This window comes from Lathyrus oleraceus, chromosome 1 (genome assembly GCF_024323335.1).
Source record: "Lathyrus oleraceus cultivar Zhongwan6 chromosome 1, CAAS_Psat_ZW6_1.0, whole genome shotgun sequence".
In the NCBI taxonomy this organism is placed as follows: domain Eukaryota; kingdom Viridiplantae; phylum Streptophyta; class Magnoliopsida; order Fabales; family Fabaceae; genus Lathyrus; species Lathyrus oleraceus.
The window spans coordinates 235,176,723-235,196,161 of NC_066579.1; the positions used below are offsets into that span (position 1 = coordinate 235,176,723).

At 42.1% G+C, this 19,439-nt stretch overlaps 2 protein-coding genes across 2 annotated transcripts; both read right to left on the reverse strand.

Annotated features, from left to right (window-relative positions):
- Positions 1-1,643: 1,643 nt before the first annotated feature.
- LOC127101344 (uncharacterized) lies at positions 1,644-2,885 on the reverse strand. Its single transcript, XM_051038738.1, has one exon. The coding sequence runs from the start codon at positions 2,883-2,885 to the stop codon at positions 1,644-1,646; it is 1,242 nt and encodes a 413-aa protein (XP_050894695.1).
- An 11,057-nt stretch (positions 2,886-13,942) lies between these two features.
- On the reverse strand, positions 13,943-15,733 carry LOC127101356 (uncharacterized). The gene has a single exon (XM_051038745.1). The coding sequence runs from the start codon at positions 15,731-15,733 to the stop codon at positions 13,943-13,945; it is 1,791 nt and encodes a 596-aa protein (XP_050894702.1).
- Positions 15,734-19,439: the final 3,706 nt, after the last annotated feature.

The window sequence follows — 19,439 nt, forward strand, 5'->3', positions numbered from 1 at the left end:
CTTTTCAATAACACACTCTTGATTTTACTTCACAGTTTCAATCAAGAAGGCACACTCTTGATCTTGCTTAACAGCTTTGATCAAGAAGACACATACTTGCTCTTGCTTAACAACTTTGATCAAGAAGACACACATTTGATCTTGCTTCACATCTTTGATCAAGTGGACACACACTCTTTCTTAACAACTTTAGAGTGACAAATTACAACCACAAATTAGTCCAATTCAATCATCAAAAGATGACTTGAATGGCTTACAAGTCTCACGACTAAACAAAACACAAACCCTAGCTATCTCTCTATATTTCGCTCAGTATTGGTTGTGTTGTCAAACCGGTTTTCTAAGTCCCTTTTTATAGAAGCTTTCAGCTGGGCTTTGACATCTTGAAAACCCTAAATCTATTTTCCAATTAAATCTTTTCATAACAGCTGGTTAGATCTTCTTGGAAAATAAGTAAATCAGGTTGTAATCCATGATTGAATGCGCCATCTAATCAGATCTTCAATCATACATAGATTGCCATTAATTGTGCAATCACAAAACACCAGACATTCATACTGAATGATCTGTGTACATGATGTCATGACATCGGGTCTGACATCCTGGAAAAATCCTGCATAATTCCATAATTCCTTTTATAGCTTCCAGCAGGTACACAAAGACATCAGGTGTCATGACATCGTGTATGACATCCTGATACAGTCCTGCATAATCATCTTTTTCATTTCAACTCCAGCAGGAACATAATATCAGAAGCCATGGCATTGTATATGGAATTCTGAAACAATCCTTCATGATTATGTTCTTGAACTCCAGCAGGTACATAGGATATCTTATGTTAAGAAATCACACATAACATCTTGTAAACTCTCTTTGTTTTACCAAAATTGTTGCCAACACTTAGAACCAACACTAACAATTAATGAACTGGTTCTCATTTCAGGCCCCCTGAACTATAACTGGCTTAATGTAGATTTTGGCAGTACATTGAGCGAGGATCCAGTATCAACAAGGACTCGTGATAAGAGAGAGTTAGTACATGTGACCGAAATATGTAGTTCTTTGTTGTGGGCCTTTCCCTCAGGAGGTAACTCTGCTTCATTAAATCCCAGATACCTACTGACGGTGATGTTAGCAACCACGTCGTCAAATTGATCGACCGTGATGTCTTGCATCACGTGAGCGGTATTTAGAAATTTCAGCAACGCTTTGAGATGAGCCTCAAAACTCAACAACAAAGACAAAATTGATATTTTGGAAGGCGTTTGGTTCAACTGTTCAACAGTCTTGAAGTCCCTCTTTCTGATCAGTTTGAGGAATTCCTGACTTTCCTCAAAGGTGATGCTCTTCTTGTGATCATCAGACTGTTCTTTCTCAACCATCGTCCCTTTCCCCTTGGATGCTTCGACCTCTGCAACTTTATCATTGTCAATAACTTTCGTCAATATCGGAGCAGTCGTCACGGTCGGAGTGGCGAGTACAGTTGCCCCTGCCTGCGAAGTCGGCGTAGGAGTTGCCTTCTCTTTAGGCGAGACAACTGTGGGTGCTGGAGACACCCTAGGAGTGTATTTAGGAGCGAATACACGGCCACTTCGAGTCATGCCTCCCGCTCCAACGATGTTGACAATCTCTATATCAGGAATTCAGATTTCTTTCCCTCCCAAATACACTGTGGTCTCATAATTCCAAGGCACTTCCTTGGTATTCTGATACGGAAACGGAGTTGGAACACGGAAATGAATCGACTGAATCCTCTTGGGAGAAACTTCAACCTTCTTCTTCCTATATACAATTGTTATTGGTTCAATCACTGCCACCTCTTCTGCTACTTGAGATATGGAGAACTGTATTAACCCTTGGTCCATTAGTGCCTGCACGCACCCTCTCAACTGCTCGCAAATATCTGGATCGAACTTGCATATTGTACAATCATCATGCACCTCTTCTAAAAACCCAAACTGTTCAAGCTTTTGTAATACAACGGACATCAGAGTCTTCGCCTCTTCAACTTTCAGTATGACTTCGGCATTTACCTCTTCAATCACGACGTTGACTAACGCGCTACTATGATTTGGAAAAGGATTTGTCTTTACATTCGGTTTTTCTTCGGAGAAGGTAAGGATGTTCTGGTTGATCAAGTCTTGAATCTTGCATTTAAGTGCCCAACAATTTTCTATAGAGTGCCCTATGAATCCGGCATGATACGCGCACGAAGCATTAGGATCGTGGTTGGCGCGGAATGGAGGAGTGGCTGCGGGCAATTCCTTTGGTATGATCGCTCCTACATGAACTAGATACGGGATTAATTTGAAGTACGGCACCAAAATCTTGTCAATTTGGGGCCGGTTCCCAAAATTGTTTCCTCGGTTCTGTGCTCGATTATACTGTTGGTTTGGATTTCTCTGAGTGGGTGTTGATTGTTGATTATCTTTCTGCGGTTGATACTGGAAAGGCGGCTGTTGGTATTGAGCTGCGGCAACGTATGGATATGGATAATACGGCATAGGGTCTGTCGGAACTCGATATCGGGGGCAAGCCCTCGCCGTCACAGCGTTTGCTTCCCCCTCCTTCTCTTTTGCAAAGCCCCCATGCGATCTCTTGTTGATTGTCTGCGGTGTGATCGTGTCTGCTATTTTCCCGAATTTCAGCCCGCTCTCAACATGTTCCCCAATAGTAACCATGTTAGTGAAGTTTATTGATGAACTTCCAATCATCTTCTCAAAATACAACCCTTGCAGCGTACCCATGAAGATGTCGACCAACTCGTTGTCAGATAGTGCTGGTCGAACCCTAGACGCCATTTCGTGCCAATGTTGAGCATACTCCTTGAAGGTTTCATTAGATCTTTGAGACTGGTTCTGTAAGTGAAGCCTTGTTGGAGCCATGTCAAGGTTGTACTTATACTGTTTCAAAAATGCCTCGGAGAGATCCCTCTATGACCGGATCTTCGAGCGCTCCAAACTCATGTACCAATCCAATGAAGCCCTAATCAGCCTATCTTGGAAGCAATGAATCAGGAGGTTGCCATTATCAATGTGTGAAGCCATCTTCCTGTAGTACATAGTGAGATGACTGTGGGGATAGCTAAGGCCTTTGTACTTGGGGAGGTCGGGCACCTTGAACTTTTGGGGCAACACCACGTTCGGGACCAAGCAGAGGTCTCGAGTGTCTATGCCGAAAGAAGAGAAGCCCTCAATGGCCCTTATTCTGTCGTCCAAGAGCTGGTAATCCGTAGGTCTATCCGGATTAACAGCGGGAGGAGCGATCTGACTGGCCGGTCGAGAGGCTTTGGGGGCGATTGGTGCAGGCATATTCGGGTTGAACCACATTGACGGGTAGGAGAAACCCGGTGGCATCGTCTGAGCGGCAGTAGCAGGCTGAAAGAATTGCATTCCAGGTTGAACATTATGGGCCTGAGGTGCCCCTGTCTGCATGTACTGGGATGCAGGGTTCAACATCATGGGCACAGAGTTTGCCCCTGGGTAGCCAAAAGGGACGGTCGGGACCTGACCGATGCTTGCAGCTTGAGCAGTCTGACTGGGAAGTTGAAAGTGGAGGCAAGGGCCTCGGTAGTCCTCTTCATCATTATGGAGGTCGTCAGGGACATGACCCTAGTTGTCATCCGGATCAACAACAATGACCAGGGTAGTTTGGAGAGTGGGGAGAACCCAAGGGAAACCAGCGTTTCCATCAGCAGCAGCAAGAGTCGAGTGAGGGAAGAAAGCTCCCCCACTAGCGAGGCTAGCAGCAAGGTGTGGGGGAATTCCCCACGGGTAGGTAGCAGCGAGCCTAGCAGGCTCCGTGGGGACCACCTGACGGTTCCCAAAGTTAGGCACCACATTTTCCGTAGGAGGGTCGACGGTAGTGCCCGCAGCGGTATCAGGAATGGCCACCCCAACAATGCAGGTGACGTTGGCAGCGGCAGAGGCGGGGTTCCTCTGAGACTGGAGGATCTCGAGGATGGTCTCCATATTATCCCTGAACAAGTTCATCTCTCCTTGCACTTGGGCAAGGGATTCACGAACAACAGCGTTGTCGGCTTTGTATTCGGCCATGATTCTAGATTTGCTGGAATGTGTGTAGTACGGATGACGAGTCGTCGTTGTTGTTGCGACAAAATATAGGAGGTAGGCATTTTGTTTTCTGTTAGCTTTATGCTATGAATGTTCTCTCACCCTTATATCGGTGATCAGATGACATTGTCTCATTGAGCTTGTTACCCAGTAACCGGTAACACCTCATCCCGCTGCTTCCCCAGGAGAGTCTTTTTTAAGACATTCCCAGCGAAGTCCCTTAGTGGATTGTTTTGTCTGGATTTTTATTTGAAGTATCCATTGTGGATAGTTTTGTTGTGTTGGCGTATTCCCCAATACATGCATTTTCCCCGGCAATGATGTTTTGTTCAAATCTTTCCCCAGCCTGAGTCCGGATTTTTATCCGAAGTATCCATTGTGGATAGTTTTGATGTGTTGGCATATTCCCTGACACATGCATTTTTGAGTCAGCTCGAGTCTTTCCAATGGATTTATTCCCTTTGGAAACTCTTTTCCCCGGTGTCAAGTCGTGACCTGCTCACGCGGTTTCAGTCCTTTACTCCCAAGTTTTGAGTCGTGCCCTGCTCACGCATTCCTTTTCTATCCCCATAGAGTCCCCGGTAGAGTCTCTATCCCCATGGAGTGGATAACTCCTATGGATTGTCAATTTCTCCGGATTTCTTTTCTTCTTTGTGAACATATATCCCCACAGAGCTTGTGTGTTTTGCATACATACATCTGCATTATGAGGTCTCTTAGGGACCAAAATTTGTCTCTTTGTTATTATTCAAGCCCATTCTACCTCGTCGAGACGAAGATTTTAACCTTCACTTCTCCGGCTAGAATGACCTTAAATAGTGGCATCTGTAAGACCCCAATTTTGTCCCTAAGATCCCTCATGGCATCATAACATTGCATTGCATAGCCTCAAGGATCATTGAGCATCTTGGCTCCCTTTCCCTTTGGGTAGGGATCTCCTGTGAGTGGTTTGAGATCACCAGGTGTGCTTAAATTGAATATCATTACTTTTCTTATTTTATTCACTAACCAAAAGCACAAAAATATGTCATTTTCATCTTTTGTTTGTAGCTCAAGCAATCACCTGGTCAAGAGCTTCAAGAAGATCCTTTGTGCAAGAGATGAGGTATTTTCTTGAGATGAGGACCACATGCTTATTACAAGGAGCTTACAGGAGCTAGGGTTCCATTTTGGAGCAATTTCATCAAGTGATAAAGGCTCAAGTTCATCAAAGCATTTCAGGGTCATATGAGGACCAAAAGTCAACTGTGCAGTCAATTGAGGGCTATGAGGCGGGGAAATGAGTGGAGGCTCCTCAATCATGTTCAAATAAGGCCTATTCATCATTCTAAACATCCATCTTGAAGATTCAAAGGTCATGGCAAAAGTTACTAAAAATGGAAAATGACCTGTAATTTAAAGTTTCCAAATTTGGCAAGTTTTTGGTCCACATTCAACTTAACTTGTCAACATCAAAGAAGTTTCAAATGGATTTTTGGTGAACATGAAAGTTGTAAATCTTTGTCTCCCCTTTCCAAAAAGTCCTAATTCATGTCCATATGATGAATGGTTGAGAAGTTATGGTCATTTGATCACAAGGTGTACATGGAAATTCAAAATGGCCTAACTTTTGATACAAAGCTCCAATTTGGTCCATTCTTTTTGCAAAATGTTTCTCTTGATCAAAACATCTCAAAATAGCCTTTGCCATGCATGGGAAAAGTGTGTATGCTCATCATTTCTCATGTGATCATTTTGGAGGGAATTTCCACAATTCAAATTTGGCTTATGATACAAGCAAAACAACAATTCCATGATGATCCTTGGTTGATTTTAAGTGAATTCCAAGCCTTGCATGAGGATTTGCACGTGCATCATGGCCTTGGTAGCTTCATTTGCATTTTTGCAAATCACTTCATATCTCCTTAATCTTGATTAACCAATGTAAAGTGTGATTAGCAGCATCATTAGCAGGGCATATAAATACCAAACCCTAATCCTAACAACCATAATAGAACCAATTCAGATCTGAAATTTCAAAACTCCCTCCATTTTTATCTCTCTTAGATTCTTCAATTTCTTCACACAAACACCAAATATTTTTGTAGATTCTTGATCCTCATGCAATTCTGAGCAAGAATCAACCATTGTTTGTTGCAATTGAGCCAGAATTTGAGCAGTTCGTATGCACTCTCATGTTAATGGAAGGTTGAAATTGAGGAAGATTCAAGTGTTTTCAACTGATTCTCTTTGCACAAAGCTTCAAGGCAAGGTCAAAGGAGTGGATCTGGAGCTTTTGAGAGCTTGAGCACGCGTGAACAGCAACCTGCATTTCCAGGTGATGAAAAATTCATCCTCTCCTTTTGCTATTTTCTGTACATAGATGTATAGATCTTGCTTCGTGGAGTATGTGCATGTGTTTAGAATTAAAATGGTTGAGTATTGAGGTTGTATGGTTGACTGGAAGTTTTGATCTCAATAATGTTTTGCTTCGATCTGGAAAATATAGGATGAATTAGGTTAAATTGATTGCATATTTGGATTCAGCATTGCAAGATGATTCGAATGGTGTATGTTTTGTGCGTTTCTGGAAAAAAAAATTGGTCGTGAGTCCGCCGGAGTTGGCCGGGGAAGACGACCGGAGCTACAGCTCCGGCGTCTGGTTTTGCTAGGGTTTATCCTACGTGTTTGCTGATGAGGCTCCATGTGTTGCCTTGCGTGTAAGTTTGTTTGGCTGATATTCGTTTGACCTTGCCATACGTTATTTGACCTGCTGAGTGTGCTGATGATGTGTTTTAATGAAACACATCATTTCATTTTGCTTGTGTGGCCTCCATGTGTGCGCTAGCATAGCAGTTTGATTGGATACCATTTGTTTGACCATGCCATGCGTACCGTTGAATACTGATGTGTGTAGTGACTGAGCATGCCACCATGTTTAATGAAACGGTGTGTTTTGATATTTGAATGTGGACCTTTGATTTATGCACGCTCCAAGATCAGACGGCTGTGGTTTATTCTGATTTTATTCAAATAATTGTTTCCCTCCATATTTTCCATGTATTTCCATTTATTTTGCTCATATTAGAAAATTCATAAAAAATAGAAAAATGATCCAATTTAAGTCCAATTTTTTTCCTAGTTTTGTATGAATGTCTAGTTTGTTATGGTATTAATTTTGTGAATTGTTGATGTCTGGTTTGTGATGTGTGAATTTTTGAATCTATGCTATGCCAAATTGATATGTTGTGTTCAATGCTTTATGAAATTCTCCATGTTGAGCTTCTTGATCCAATTTTTTGTGTGCTTAATATTCATACATGATATGAATTCTTGATCACTGGTTTGGAATTTTTCTCATATGCTACCATTGTTTTTGACACATAGAGATGTATGTGATAATTTGTGTCACATTTTTGACATTGGATTTGTGCATTTTTGTTTACCTATCATTTGAACCTTTATGGATTTGATCTTTTGCATAATGATTGTTCATGACACGAGGAGCTTGTATGAAATATTTCAAAGTCATTGCATGCATTTCTGTTTTGATGTGAATTTTCTAAATTGGAAGTTCACTTTGTGCACATTTTGTGATCATTGCATAGCATAGGCCATTTGAGGCATTTGCTTATTGAATTGATGCTGGTCCTTTTGAGGACATTTTGTGACATGTTTGAATGTGCATTATGTGGAAGATTGAGTTCTGTTTTGATCATTTGGTTTGGTTTTGAACTTAGTCTTTGTACTAGTGTTTTGTGCATAAACTAATTGTGCTTTGTGTTTCAGGTTTGGACATTTAGCATTGATGGTTGATTTGTTCTCACTTTGTGAGATGCAAATGATTTGAGTTCTAACTTTTGTTTGTTTTGTAGGATTTTAAGTGATGTGCTTGAGATCATGAGTTCATTTGAGTGCTTGAGCATTGTCCATTGAGTTGTGTAACTGTGAATGGTTCCACTGTTTGTCTGTTGGTTTTCTGACTGAAATATTAACTGTTTAGCTTTTGTACAGGTACCTTAGTTGCTTGCTTGCTTTTGCTTTTGCTTAAGCTTTGGATTGTGGTTGATACACCACTTAGGTAGTTATCTTCTTACTTCATGTAGTCTGGAAGTCCTGTCACCTTTTTGGCAGGCATTTTGCTGGCAAGTCCTCCTTCAGAGGCTCTATTTGTGTTTGTTTACCATTGTGCCAAAGACCTCCAAGATGAGGCATGTGCTACTTGATAAGACCTCCAAGAGTTGAGGCAATTGACGGATAAAAGGGATTAGTAGCCAATCCCCCGTTATTCAGTGAGTCGTTCTTTATGCTCGCACTACATGTTGATGCTTCTGAACATGTACCCAAGATCTTTGTCCAGTGTCTGTCAAGTGGAACAGGATCCCACTTTCTGGATCCCCGCGCTTTCTTTGTCATGAGCTCACCTAGGCCAGGGTTAAGAGCATGAGGTCTCATCCTCATTTCCATTTTTGATCAGCTTCACCCTAACTCTCAATGTTAGTGGTTAAGAGCATTTGATTACCCATTACAGTTTGGCTTGTTTGTCGAGGTTGACATGACCCCTCTTGACTAAAGACCACCCATTGTTTGAGCCTTTTGTATGTATATAGTGTGTGATGATTGTTTGCTTGTGAACTTTTAATGTGTGTGCTCTTGAACTAGGAGTTTTCCCTTTGAGCTTAATTTGAAGATCATTATCATGTTCATCCATGTGGAAGTTACAAGATACATTGAGGATCTCTTTGAGACTTGTGTGATTGCTTATGCTTTGTGCTTGCTTATTCCAAAGGATGGGAACTTACTTGGATCATCTATATGATCTCAAGAGAGGAAATCCTAGTGTGGTTTTATTTCTTAACCTTCCTCTTCATTTCTCCACCCTAACCCAAGCCAAAATCTTTTTGTGCAAACATTTGACTTTGTTTTCAACAGTAGAAACCTAAGCCTTATGCTTTTGATTTTCAAACTTTCTTTTCATAACACTCATTTTGAATTGAATCTTTAAGTCAACTTTGACCATTTTGTATATACTTCTAATTGGTAAATATAACCCATTCAAATTCTTTTGTGGTTTCAATGATCACTTCTTAATAAAAAATTTCATAACCTTTAGCTATTAGGTTTGAGTTATCTTTGTGGTAGATGTAATACTCACCTATGTCCTTAGTGATGGACAATAAGTCTTCCATGCTTATTATAGGGTTAACCCCTCACTAGCATGTTGAAGCTATCCTCACATGGTGGACTTGTGGTTTTTCAGGTTGAGTTTTCTCCCTTTGATAACAAAAGACCTTAAGGCTTTTGGACCAATCAATCCACTCATTTGTTTTGAAATTTTTTACCCGAACTACGAGGTTTTGATCCTAATCTTTTTATAAGAGGGTACATAGGCAATGGGTTTATCCATCCAAACACAAAATGTAAATAAACTTGTATATTCTTCTCTCATCTCTTCAATCATGTTTGCACAAGTAAAATTTTCACAAAACAATAACCTTTGCAACAAGTGTGAAAAGGGCTCCCTAGGAGTACCTAGGATGTTTTGGGTGCCTAACACCTTCCCATTTCATAACCAACCCCCTTACCAGATCTCTGTTTCTTTTACTAGTTTTGTTTGTAAAACTTTTAGGTTTTTGTTCGCTTTCTAACCATTCCTTTGGATAAATAGAAGTGCAGTGGCGACTCGACTTTGTATGATTTACCTTGGATTTAGTCAATATCTCCAATGGTAACGAATACACCGCTACACACCTTTCACATGTGTAGGAGCAGGTGTCATCCCAATCTTCTCCACATTGTTCTTGGCATTTTTGCTTTGAGATAAACACATAGTCCCTTGTGCCCTAGTTCCAACAATGCTCTCTCCAGTTTCAGACTGCCTTTGACTGGTCACATGTCCACTTATTTGTTCTAACCTCTTAGTTGTTTGAGCCATCATAACCTTTTCTCTTACGAAAGTGAGGTTAGGTCTGATCTTCTGGTGTGACATCCTTATCTGACATTTCTCACAGACTTGTTTTTCATCACTCTTGAGAGTTCTTCTAGCATCTATACTCATCTTTATCCCTTCCTCTTTGACATAGGAATACTTTAAGGAATAATCCATTTGAGAGCTCCACATGTAGCAGTTGTCTTTGGTCCCGATTCCTTTCATAATCACTTCACTATCTTTGTTAAAAATTAGACATTCAGTTTTGGTGAAGTTAACATCCAGACCTTGATCACATAGTTGACTGATGCTTATTAGATTTGCAGTCAAGCCCTTAACTAATAGAACCTTGTCAAGTTTAGGAACTCCATGACAATCAAGCTTACTTGTTCCCTTGATTTCACCTTTTGCTCCATCTCCAAAGGTTACATGGCTTATGGTATGATGATGCAAATCAGTTAGCAGGTCTTGGTTTCCAGTCATGTGTCTGGAACATCCACTTCAAAGTACCACTCTTCTTTGGCTGAGATTCTGAGGGGAATGTGAGCTATCAGACTTGTAAAATTAGTCTTAGGGACCCATTGCTTCTTGATGATAGGTCTGTGTTGTTTGGGTCTGAATTGATAGTGATTCTGATGATGAGCAGGCCTAGGATAAGCATACAGTTTATAGCAGAAAGGCTTCAGATGACCAAATTTCCCACAGTAATGGCATCTCCATCTTTGGTGTTTCCCTTTCTGTTGTTTTCTCCTCTGGTGTTGTGACATATGATGTGACATCACAAGTTTACTTTTATTATGGATGCACTTAGGTTTGGCTTGAGGTTTGGCACCAGTGTAACTGCTCTCATGCTTTGAGTAATTATACCCAATGCCAAATTTGTGTCCTGTTATTTGTCCAGTTTGGAGAATCTTGTCTAAGGAGTCAGATCCATTGCTCAATATCCTTACATACTTGGTCATCTCTTCTAGTTTAGAATTTAGAAACATGACTTCAGTTTTCAACTTAGAGATGGTTTTCACATGGTCTGCCTTCTCACTTTCCAGCTGTGCTATCTTCTGACTTTCAGCTTGTGGATTTTTTGATGTCAGATGAGATATTCTTGACATTTTCTTTAGATCTTACATCCATCTTTTTCAACAGTTTATTGAACTATCTTCCCAGCATTGCTACTTCATTGACCAAATCTTCATCAACCTCCTGACTCTTTTCCTCTTCTGTGTTTGACATAAAGGCTATGCTCTTTGTTTTCTTTTCAAAACCAGCATTCAAGCCCATCTCAAAGGTTTGGAGGGAACCAATTAGCTCATCTACCCTCATGTTGGAAATGTCTTGAGACTTATCTATGGCAGTCATCTTCATTGCAAATCTCTTAGGGAGTGACCTGAGTATTTTCCTTACCAGTTTTTCATCTGTCATTTTCTCTCCCAGGGCTTCTGAGGCATTAGCAATTTCAAGGATACTCATGTGAAATTCATGAATGTTTTCATGTTCTTTCATCCTTAAGTTTACAAACTTGGAGGTGAGCAGCTGAAGCCTAGACATCTTTACCCTAGAGGTGCCATCATGAGTGGTCTTGAGAATGTCCCAAGCATCTTTGGCCAATTCACAATTGTTTACCAACCTGAAAATATTCTTGTCTACCCCATTAAATATGGAATTCATTGCTTTAGAATTTCCAAGGGCTAGATCATCCTCCTCCTTGGACCATTGTTCTTCAGGCTTCTTCTCAGTAGTGGCTTCTCCTTCTTTAGTAATTACAGGATGCACCCAGCCTGTTAACACAGCTTTCCAAGCCTTATTATCAAGAGTTTTTAGAAATGCTACCATTCGAGGTTTCCAATAGTCATAGTTAGAACCATACAAAATTGGTGGCCTGTGGACAGATCCTCCATCTCTCTCCATTATACCAGAAAGTATTGTCCCTAGATCTCCCCCAGAACCAGAGCAGGATGCCTGCTCTGGTACCAATTGAAATTCTGGTATCAGATATAAGATGTCGAAGGTAATGTCACGATACTAATATCTGTTAACACAAATAGGATAAAGATACAGAATGGTAAAGCAAATGACACAAGCAATTGTTAACCCAGTTCGGTACAACTCACCTATGTCTAGGGGCTACAAAGCCAGGAAGGAAATTCACTAAAATAGAATCAGCTCAAAGACTCTCCGTACACTTCAACAAGTTACAGTCTTTCTCACCTAATCTCTACCCGTGCAATTTCTACCTAAGCACTCTTAGATATGAGAACCCACTCACTTCCCTACAATCACACATGTGATCTTAAACAACAATCCCTTGAGAAAAGAAAACACTTTTCAATAACACACTCTTGATTTTACTTCACAGTTTCAATCAAGAAGACACACTTTTGATCTTGCTTAACAGCTTTGATCAAGAAGACACATACTTGATCTTGCTTAACAGCTTTGATCGAGAAGACACACACTTGATCTTGCTTCACATCTTTGGTCAAGTGGACACACACTCTTGCTTAACAGCTTTAGAGTGACAAATTACAACCACAAATCAGTCCAATTCAATCATCAAAAGATGACTTGAATGGCTTACAAGTCTCACGACTAAACAGAACACAAACCCTAGCTCTCTCTCTATATTTCGCTCAGTATTGGTTGTGTTGTCAAATCGATTTTCTAAGTCCTTTTTTATAGAAGCTTTCCGCTGGGCTTTGACATCTTGAAAACCCTAAATCTATTTTCCAATTAAATCTTTTCATAACAGCTGGTTAGATCTTCTTGGAAAATAAGTAAATCAGGTTGTAATCCATGATTGAATGCGCCAGCTAATCAGATCTTCAATCATACATAGATTGCCATTAATTGTGCAATCACAAAACACCAGACATTCATATTGAATGTTCTGTGTACAGGATGTCATGACATCGGGTCTGACATCTTGGAAAAATCCTGCATAATTCCATAATTCCTTTTATAGCTTCCAGCAGGTACACAAAGACATCAGGTGTCATGACATCGTGTATGACATCCTGATACAGTCCTGCATAATCATGTTTTTCATTTCAACTCCAACAGGAACATAATATCAGAAGCCATGGCATTGTATATGGCATTCTGAAACAATCCTTCATGATTATGTTCTTGAACTCCAGCAGATACATAGGATATCTTATGTTAAGAAATCACACATAACATCTTGTAAACTCTCTTTGTTTTACCAAAATTGCTGCCAACACTTAGAACCAACACTAACAATCAATGAACTGGTTCTCATTTCAGGCCCCCTGAACTATAACTAGCTTAATGTAGATTTTGGCAGTACATTGAGCGAGGATCCAGTATCAATAAGGACTCGTGATAAGAGAGAGTCAGTACATGTGACCGAAATATGTAGTGCTTTGTTGTGGGCCTTTCCCTCAGGAGGTAACTCTGCTTCATTAAATCCCAGATACCTACTGACGGTGATGTTAGCAACCACGTCGTCAAATTGATCGACCGTGATGTCTTGCATCACGTGAGCGGTATTTAGAAATTTCAGCAATGCTTTGAGATGAGCCTCAAAACTCAACAACAAAGACAAAATTGATATTTTGGAAGGCGTTTGGTTCAACTGTTCAACAGTCTTGAAGTCCCTCTTTCTGATCAGTTTGAGGAATTCCTGACTTTCCTCAAAGGTGATGCTCTTCTTGTGATCATCAGACTGTTCTTTCTCAACCATCGGCCCTTTCCCCTTGGATGCTTCGACCTCTGCAACTTTATCATTGTCAATAACTTTCGTCAATATCGGAGCAGTCGTCACGGTCGGAGTGGCGAGTACAGTTGCCCCTGCCTGTGAAGTCGGCGTAGGAGTTGCCTTCTCTTTAGGCGAAACAACTGTGGGTGCTGGAGACACCCTAGGAGTGTATTTAGGAGCGAATACACGGCCACTTCGAGTCATGCCTCCCGCTCCAACAATGTTGACAATCTCTATATCAGGAATTCAAATTTCTTTCCCTCCCAAATACACTATGGTCTCATAATTCCAAGGCACTTCCTTGGTATTCTGATACGGAAACGGAGTTGGAACACAGAAATGAATCGGCTGAATCCTCTTGGGAGAAGCTTCAACCTTCTTCTTCCTATATACAATTGTTATCGGTTCAATCACTTCCACCTCTTCTGCTGCTTGAGATCTGGAGAACTGTATTAACCCTTGGTCCATTAGTGCCTGCACGCACCCTCTCAACTGCTCGCGAATATATGGATCGAACTCGCATATTGTACAATCATCATGCATCTCTTCTAAAAACCTAAATTGTTCAAGCTTTTGTAATACAACGGACATCAGAGTCTTCATCTCTTCAACTTTCAGTATGACTTCGGGATTTACCTCTTCAATCACGGCGTTGACTAACGCGCTACTATGATTTGGAAAAGGATTTGTCTTTACATTCGGTTTTTCTTCGGAGAAGGTTAGGATGTTCTGGTTGATCAAGTCTTGAATCTTGCATTTAAGTGCCCAACAATTTTCTGTAGAGTGCCCTATGAATCCGGCATGATACGCGCACGAAGCATTAGGATCGTGGTTGGCGCGGAATGGAGGAGTGGCTGCGGGCAATTCCTTTGGTATGATCGCTCCTACATGAACTAGATAGGGGATTAATTCGAAGTACGGCACCAGAATCTTGTCAATTTGGGGCCGGTTCCCAAAATTGTTTCCTCGGTTCTGTGCTCGATTATACTGTTGGTTTGGATTTCTCTGAGTGGGTGTTAATTGTTGATTATCTTTCTGCGGTTGATACTGGAAAGACGGCTGTTGGTATTGAGCTGCGGCTACGTATGGATATGGATAATATGACATAGGGGCTGTCGGAACTCGATATCGGGGGTGAGCCCTCGCCGTCACAGCGTTTGCTTCCCCCTCCTTCTCCTTTGCGAAGCCCCCATGCGGTCTCTTGTTGATTGTCTGTGGTGTGGTCGTGTCTGCTATTTTCCCGAATTTCAGCCCGCTCTCAACATGTTCCCCAATAGTAACCATGTTAGCGAAGTTTGTTGATGAACTGCCAATCATCTTCTCAAAATACAACCCTTGCAGCGTACCCATGAAGATGTCGACCAACTCGTTGTCAGATAGTGCTGGTCGAACCCTAGACGCCATTTCGTGCCAATGTTGAGCATACTCCTTGAAGGTTTCATTAGATCTTTGAGACTGGTTCTGTAACTGAAGCCTTGTTGGAGCCATGTCAAGGTTGTACTTATACTGTTTCAAAAATGCCTCGGAGAGATCCCTCCATGACCGAATCTTCGAGCGCTCCAAACTCATGTACCAATCCAATGAAGCCCCAGTCAGCCTATCTTGGAAGCAATGAATCAGGAGGTTGCCATTATCAATATGTGAAGCCATCTTCCTGTAGTACATAGTGAGATGACTGTGGGGACAGCTAAGGCCTTTGTACTTGGGGTGGTCGGGCACCTTGAACTTTTGGGGCAACACCACGTTCGGGACCAAGCAGAGGTCTCGAGCGTCTATGCCGAAAGAAGAGAAGCCCTCAATGGCCCTTATTCTGTTGTCCAAGAGCTGGTAATCCGTAGGTCTATCCGGATTAACAGCGGGAGGAGCGATCTGACTGGCCGGTCGAGAGGCTTCGGGGGCGATTGGTGCAGGCATATTCGGGTTGAACCACATTGGCGGGTAGGAGAAACCCAGTGGCATCGTCTGAGCGGCAGTAGCAGGCTGAAAGAATTGCATTCCAGGTTGAGCATTAGGGGCCTGAGGTGCCCCTGTCTGCATGTACTGGGATGCAGGGTTTAACATCATGGGCACAGAGTTTGCCCCTGGGTAGCCAAAAGGGACGGTCGGGACCTGACCAGTGCTCGCAGCTTGAGTAGTCTGACTGGGAAGTTGAAAGTGGAGGCAAGGGCCTCGGTAGTCCTCTTCATCATTATGGAGGTCGTCAGGGACCTGACCCTAGTTGTCATCCGGATCAGCAGCAATGACCAGGGTAGTTTGGAGAGTGGGGAGAACCCAGGGGAAACCAGCGTTTCCATCAGCAGCAGCAAGAGTCGAGTGAGGGAAGAAAGCTCCCCCACTAGCGAGGCTAGCAGCAAGGTGTGGGGGAATTCCCCACGGGTAGGTAGCAGCGAGCCTAGCAGGGTCCGTGGGGACCACCTGACGGTTCCCAAAGTTAGGCACCACATTTTCCGTAGGAGGGTCGACGGTAGTGCCCGTAGCGGTATCAGGAATGGCCACCCCAACAACGCAGGTGACGTTGGCAGCGGCAGAGGTGGGGTTCCTCTGAGACTGGAGGATCTCGAGGATGGTCTCCATTTTATCCCTGAACAAGTTCATCTCTCCTTGCACTTGGGCAAGGTATTCACGAACAACAGCGTTGTCGGCTTTGTATTCGGCCATGATTCTAGATTTGCTGGAACGTGTGTAGTACGGATGACGAGTCGTCGTTGTTGTTGCGACAAAATATGGGAGGTAGGCATTTTGTTTTCTGTTAGCTTTATGCTATGAATGTAATAAATGCATGTTTAGCAAGTAGAAAAAATATTATTTCTAGGGTGCCAGTGTGCCAGTGCGCATACATAGTCATACAGTGAGCAGGGATAAGACAACAGAAGTATTTCAACAAAGTCTCTTTTATTTATTTGAAAGACAAACAATACAAATTATTACAACTCGAGGTCATTTCGATGCACTAGTATGGAGATCAGACTTGATCCTTTCCATAACAACCCTACATACATAAAAAAAATGAAAAATAGTCTTCGGGGTGTTGTGAGGAAACATGTCAGCATATGCCTTCTTCAATAACCCAGGAAGGTCCTCGAGTGATTGGCTAGCAAACTTGGCCAAACGGGCATGTCTATCAGTCCAATACTGGGCATCTCTGACGAGGTTATGTATCAAGGAAAGACTTGGTCCATTCAAGATGTCTTGCACAAATTCTTCTTTCTGGTCCAAGAGAACGTGCAAGTGACAACTCTGAATCTCCCATTGGGTAGCTTCCTCTTGCAGCTGTTTCCTTTCCTCCAAGTTTCGATGGGCCTGGAGATTCAAGGATCGTATCTCTTTAAACCTTTTGTCGATGTCACTTTGGAGTTGTGCGAGGGTTGTTTCTAGCTTCTTGGCGCGGTCTTGCTCATCCTTCAACTCCTTTTGCAATTTCTCTAATAGGTCTTGTAGAGATTTGATTTGACTTTGGTAGTCAATCTCTCGCTTGCAGACTCGATACTGGGCTCGGCCAACTCTTTCTTCTTGTTCGCAATGGTCTCAAAAGACCCTTTTAGAGCATCTCCCACCTTTCTCCTTTTGTTTTGCTCAATCTGGATATCAGTATCTGCCTTGTTGAACCTTTCCCTCTTCTGACTGAGGTTGGCCTTCAAGGTGTTCTTTTCTGAGGTGACTTTTATCAGGCTGGAACAGAGACCGACATTCTCTTTTTCCAACTTCTTGATGATTTCCTTGAGGCGATCCACTTCAGATGTGACAGAGGCAGGTGGCTTAGGGGTTTTGATACACATGGAAGGTTCCCACGGGTACATCAGTTTGATCATCTTGGCCCTTGACTTCACCCAATCAGCATAAAAGGTAGTCACAATACACAATTGCTTGCCTAGATCTTTCTTTCCCACTCGCTGTATTTTGCCCCATGCTCTACGCACTTTCTTCATCAGCTTTGGACTCTTAACCCCTTCGACTAACAACAGCTCTTCCAACAAACGGTCTTCGGGTTTCTCTTTGATCAAATATCCCAACTGTCGTAATGAGAGGACGGGATTATAGTTTATCACACCCCCTTTTGTGTTGACAAGAGGAACGTTTGGGAACTCTCCACATCGAAATATCAACTCCACTCTCAAGTAATCAAGACTAAACCAGACGACGTCCTCAACATCTAATGACATCAACCTTTGTGACCATTTCAGATCACCCACATTATCAACAAACGGCCCTTTCTTCGAGAGATGGGACACAATCCATTTTTGAAGCAAAGGAATACATCAATTGATGGTTCCCCCTTTCTTCATATTTCTCCAATGGAAGGAGAAGAATACATCACCTAGTAAGGTGGGAACCAGGTTCTGGGAGATGAATATGGTGATAGCGGTCTTGTCAAGAAACCTTCAACATTCGGGAATAAGACCAATCCATAGATGAGTAATGCAAAGCTGGCGTAAAAGGATCTACTCTAGGTGTGACGTCTCGTGTCAACCATAATCGCGGAATAACTCCATGGAGGTCAAACACGACTCTACTCATGTTACTATCCTGTGTGCATACTCAAGCTCGGCTATAGAGCTCCTCTCTCATGTATCAACAGCCCAACCCAAACAGCGCATACAAATATTCAGGATGCCAGAATGCAATAATAAAGTAAATAGCAAATAAAATAAGGCGAGTAAGGTATAAAGATGAACACCTAGAAACGAGCGAGAAAGCAACCTAAATTAGGCTCGACTCCTTTTAGCGACTAGGAAGTACTCCAAGTAGCGAAGTATCCCCAGCAGAGTCGTCAGCTGAAGCTAACAGAAATATACCCGAACGTATCGCACGCTCGAACATACAACAGAGTCGTCATCAAACTTTATTTATCCCCAGAGGGAAGGGAAAACATCGATAAAACCCGGGGGAAAGAGATATACTGGGTAAGGAAGTCGGTTATGCAAGGGGAAGGTATTAGCACCCCAAACATCCATGGTACTCCATGGGAACCGTTTTGATTGTTCTCGCTCGAATAAGTGTTAACTAGAGATTACTCACAAAAGAATGGGGAAAAGGAAAAGAAATAGATAGAGTGCTCGGTGAGGATTAGGGACCTCATGCCTACGTATCCTCATAGTGCAATAAGGAATTCAGAGCTTCGTAGTTCAAGGAACTAATGATGGCAGATGGAAAAAAGTGTGATAGAAAGTATGGTCTGAACCAAAGGATAATGTTGTTTGAACTCCAACAAGGATGGAAATATGAACCCAAGAGTAAAACTGGTGTGAACCAACAAGTAAGGGCGTATAACCCTTGTATCACTGTATTGGAATAACCGAAAAGAAAGGGTTGCCTAAGTACGGCTGCAAAGTAAGTAAGGATATGTTCGTCTAAGCTACAGGGTCTGACAAGACGAACAAATCGGCTCTTGGTTCATAAAAAGGGGTACAAGATGGAGCACAAAGGTATAATGTATTTGGATCAAAGAATAGGTATATCACATGGAGTGAAAGAAGGTAGATTATGAAGGTATCATGGAATGAATGGAGTGAAATGACCGAAGTTACAGAATAGAAGAATTTGTGCAACGGGTGACTGAATAAGTATTGTTTGAAATCGAAAGGTGAAAGTGTATTGGAATCCATAAGAGAAGTGAGATTTCGACCATAGAGGGAAACAGCGTTAACCAATACATGGACTAGCGGACTGCCACTGTAGGGTTTTAGCTAAAAAAGAAGGAATTAAATGTATGGGATGAGAGCCAAACAACTCTAGGTACGAAATT

Bases quoted from the DNA above. Each gene is read 5' to 3' on its own strand.
- LOC127101344 (XM_051038738.1), bottom strand. From the start codon at position 2,885: ATGGCTCCAACAAGGCTTCACTTACAGAACCAGTCTCAAAGATCTAAT.
- LOC127101356 (XM_051038745.1), bottom strand. From the start codon at position 15,733: ATGCAGACAGGGGCACCTCAGGCCCCTAATGCTCAACCTGGAATGCAA.